Below are 2818 nucleotides of genomic sequence, written 5' to 3'. Positions count from 1 at the left end.
TTACTATAACATAATTTCTAGATTTGGAAAGAAAAAAAATACAATTTTATATTCAAATTCAACCCAGAAAATAGATTGTCACTCTTGTATTTTGACTAAATTGTGGATGAATAGATTCAAAGCAAGATCAAAGAAGAGGAGAGAAGATGATTGATGCTGGAGGTACAACACATTGAGGTGATAGGTGGTGATATCGATGGTAGTTCTGTTTCATGCATTATATGACTTTTCTTAAAAAAAAATTAAAAGAAATGGAAATACGAGAATTTTAAAACATTAATTGCCATATTTGTATGGAAAATTGTCTTTCTTATAATACATGAAAACCTTTCTAAGATTAATATATAATTACAACTAATGCTATTACAGATTAAGAATCAAGATACGAAAAAATTGAAGTTTTCAATTCCGGTTTCTGAGATCCCACACAACTATAGACAACACTTGCATATGGAAGTAGCTTAATCCTCACAGTTTCAGTTCTGAGTCCTATGTGTACAAAAGAACTATATGAATAAAACTATTAATACATATTTCGTGTGTGTACGTTTTGAATGGAGATAGCAATGCATGAAGGCTTCAAAATCTGCCAGCCCTTGAGTGTTGGATCATCAGTCTGACCGCAACTGGAGTTCTACTTCCCCACATTCGACGTTTCTCAATCGGAGAATCATGTTCTGCACAAGCTTGCCACCTGACCAGACAATGAAGCTCTCTTCAGTAAGACAATTTTGCTTGCTTGGTTGTACTTTTGCAACTGTGATTCCATCTGGGACACCCTGCAACTGCATCTTTAAGGCTTTAAGAAAGGGGCCAACGTCGATATCTACTTCTCCCATCTTGTCATCGAAACTGAACGTGTCTTTGTCATACACACACTGCATCCACCAAACAAATTGTCCAGATAAGAATTAAGATTAACTTCATGTGGATTATTGTCTACGGTCATGTTAATACTCATATAGTAGTCATGTATGGCGATGATCATATATAGACGAAACCTTTAAGCTTTATTAGCCAAACTCATATTTCCATTTCCATTTCCATCTCCATTGCCAAGTTTTATCATAAATTTCAAAAATCTAGTTGTAGCTGATAAGGAAAACCTTCTTAGCATCAAACAGGATTCATTATATAAAAGAGAAAAACTCACAAGCCTGATGGGAACATTTGGATCGGAGGCAGAGATGTTGAAACCCTCATTCCACTCAGGATTCACATTCCCCTTTATTACTCGAGTCTTTAGCTTCTGAAACAGATAAAACAAATGGGTATTTTAAAGTCAAAACCATAACTAAAAGCCTCACAATTCTCTGAGGAAAAAGCATTAATACTCCATACACGCAGAAGCAAAAACAGGCAAAAAGTTCGATTACAAGCTACAAAAACAACAAAAGACACGAACATGATTGACAAGTTAACAAACCTGCTTGCCCAACTTGAGAACAACATAAGGGTCGCTGGTGACGATATCTCTAACAGCGAGGTTGACTCCTCTCTGGATATGGATCTTAAAAAACCCCATCACTTCTCCTTTGAAGAAAGGTAATCGAAAACAAGAGTTGATGATGTTTGGGAGCCAAACTCACCAGAATTAAGGATTCCCCTTTATCTGATGGCAGAGGAAGAAAGAGGAATTTATTGTGGTTAGTTGGCTTGGCTTATTAAATGTGACAAGATAGATTTGATTTATGTTGAATATTATTGTGCCTTGGAGAAGAAGGAAGGTGAGGAGTGGAATGGAACCACGGGTAGTCGAATAGTGTTGTCGTTTGCTTATTCTTAGAAGAAAACGACATGTGAACTTGTCGTTGAAATAGGTGAAGAGCGATGTGTATGGGGCACCTAGTTTTAGGTTAGCTTAGTTGGATACGAAACATACACACGCTTATCATTCGCTGCCTTGTGGGTTTGACATGGTCTTTGGACTTTTCCCAGGCCTACTAATAAATAAATTACTGACATGCCATTATCATGTTGCCGTTTTGTCATCCATGCGTTTAGAAATAATTTATTACTTATTGAAGTTTTTTGTGGATAATGCTCTTATCGTTTTCATTGTTAATGCCAAAAAAGTATTTCAACGATATTTATATCCTCAGTTTTGTTTGCCATCTTCAATTTTGCTCCAGGCTGGCATACGAAGGTAAGCAAAGTAAACAAAATATCTGATTATAAAATTTGAGAATTGAACAAACGTTCATAAAATGACATACAAAAATACAAATATATATATATATATATATCAATCATTAGAAGTAAATAAATAAATCTGGCATAAACATCAAACAGGAAACAAAATCCAAATACTTATTCCAAATTTTCAAATCACGCACGAACTCATTCATTCTCTTTGGAGTAGTAATGAACAGGTAGAGTTTGTTAGCCATGCTCGCTAAAAGTATGTATTTGAATTGTTTTTATAAAGTTAATAAAAGTAATATTTGATTATACTTTTTGTTGTCTAACATATGAATATTTCGTGTTTATTAATGTGACCATAATCTTAATTTATACGAGTTATGTGTTTGATCATAAAAAGGTTCTTCATTTATTTTTCGGATAAGAGGGTGGGTATAGATGAAAAGCATCCATGCCGATTAATTGATTTATTTATCAAATTATTCACCAAGTTTTATAATATGATGAGAGGAACCTACTAGGGTACCTACACAAAGACACTCCGATGCTCAAATTAGTAGAGATTCTCAATCTAAAATCTCACAAAATAAGTAAGTGAACAATAAATCTAATGTCCATTTTCATGTCTCATATATGGGGTGCTATTTGTAGACAAATAAGTCAATTAAAATTAAAG

At 34.1% G+C, this 2818-nt stretch overlaps 1 protein-coding gene across 1 annotated transcript; it reads right to left on the bottom strand.

The window, feature by feature from the left end:
• Window positions 1–383: 383 nt before the first annotated feature.
• Window positions 384–1670, bottom strand: LOC133818585 (protein C2-DOMAIN ABA-RELATED 5-like). Its single transcript, XM_062251547.1, has 3 exons — window positions 1427–1670; window positions 1154–1249; window positions 384–878 (listed from the first exon to the last, which is right to left on the bottom strand). The coding sequence occupies exons 1-3, from the start codon at window positions 1523–1525 to the stop codon at window positions 612–614; spliced, it is 462 nt and encodes a 153-aa protein (XP_062107531.1). The 5' UTR covers window positions 1526–1670; the 3' UTR covers window positions 384–611.
• Between the last annotated feature and the right edge of the window lie 1148 nt (window positions 1671–2818).

The sequence above is a fragment of the Humulus lupulus genome, chromosome 2, assembly GCF_963169125.1.
Source record: "Humulus lupulus chromosome 2, drHumLupu1.1, whole genome shotgun sequence".
Taxonomy (NCBI): domain Eukaryota; kingdom Viridiplantae; phylum Streptophyta; class Magnoliopsida; order Rosales; family Cannabaceae; genus Humulus; species Humulus lupulus.
This window is presented reverse-complemented; position numbering and strand designations above follow the sequence as displayed.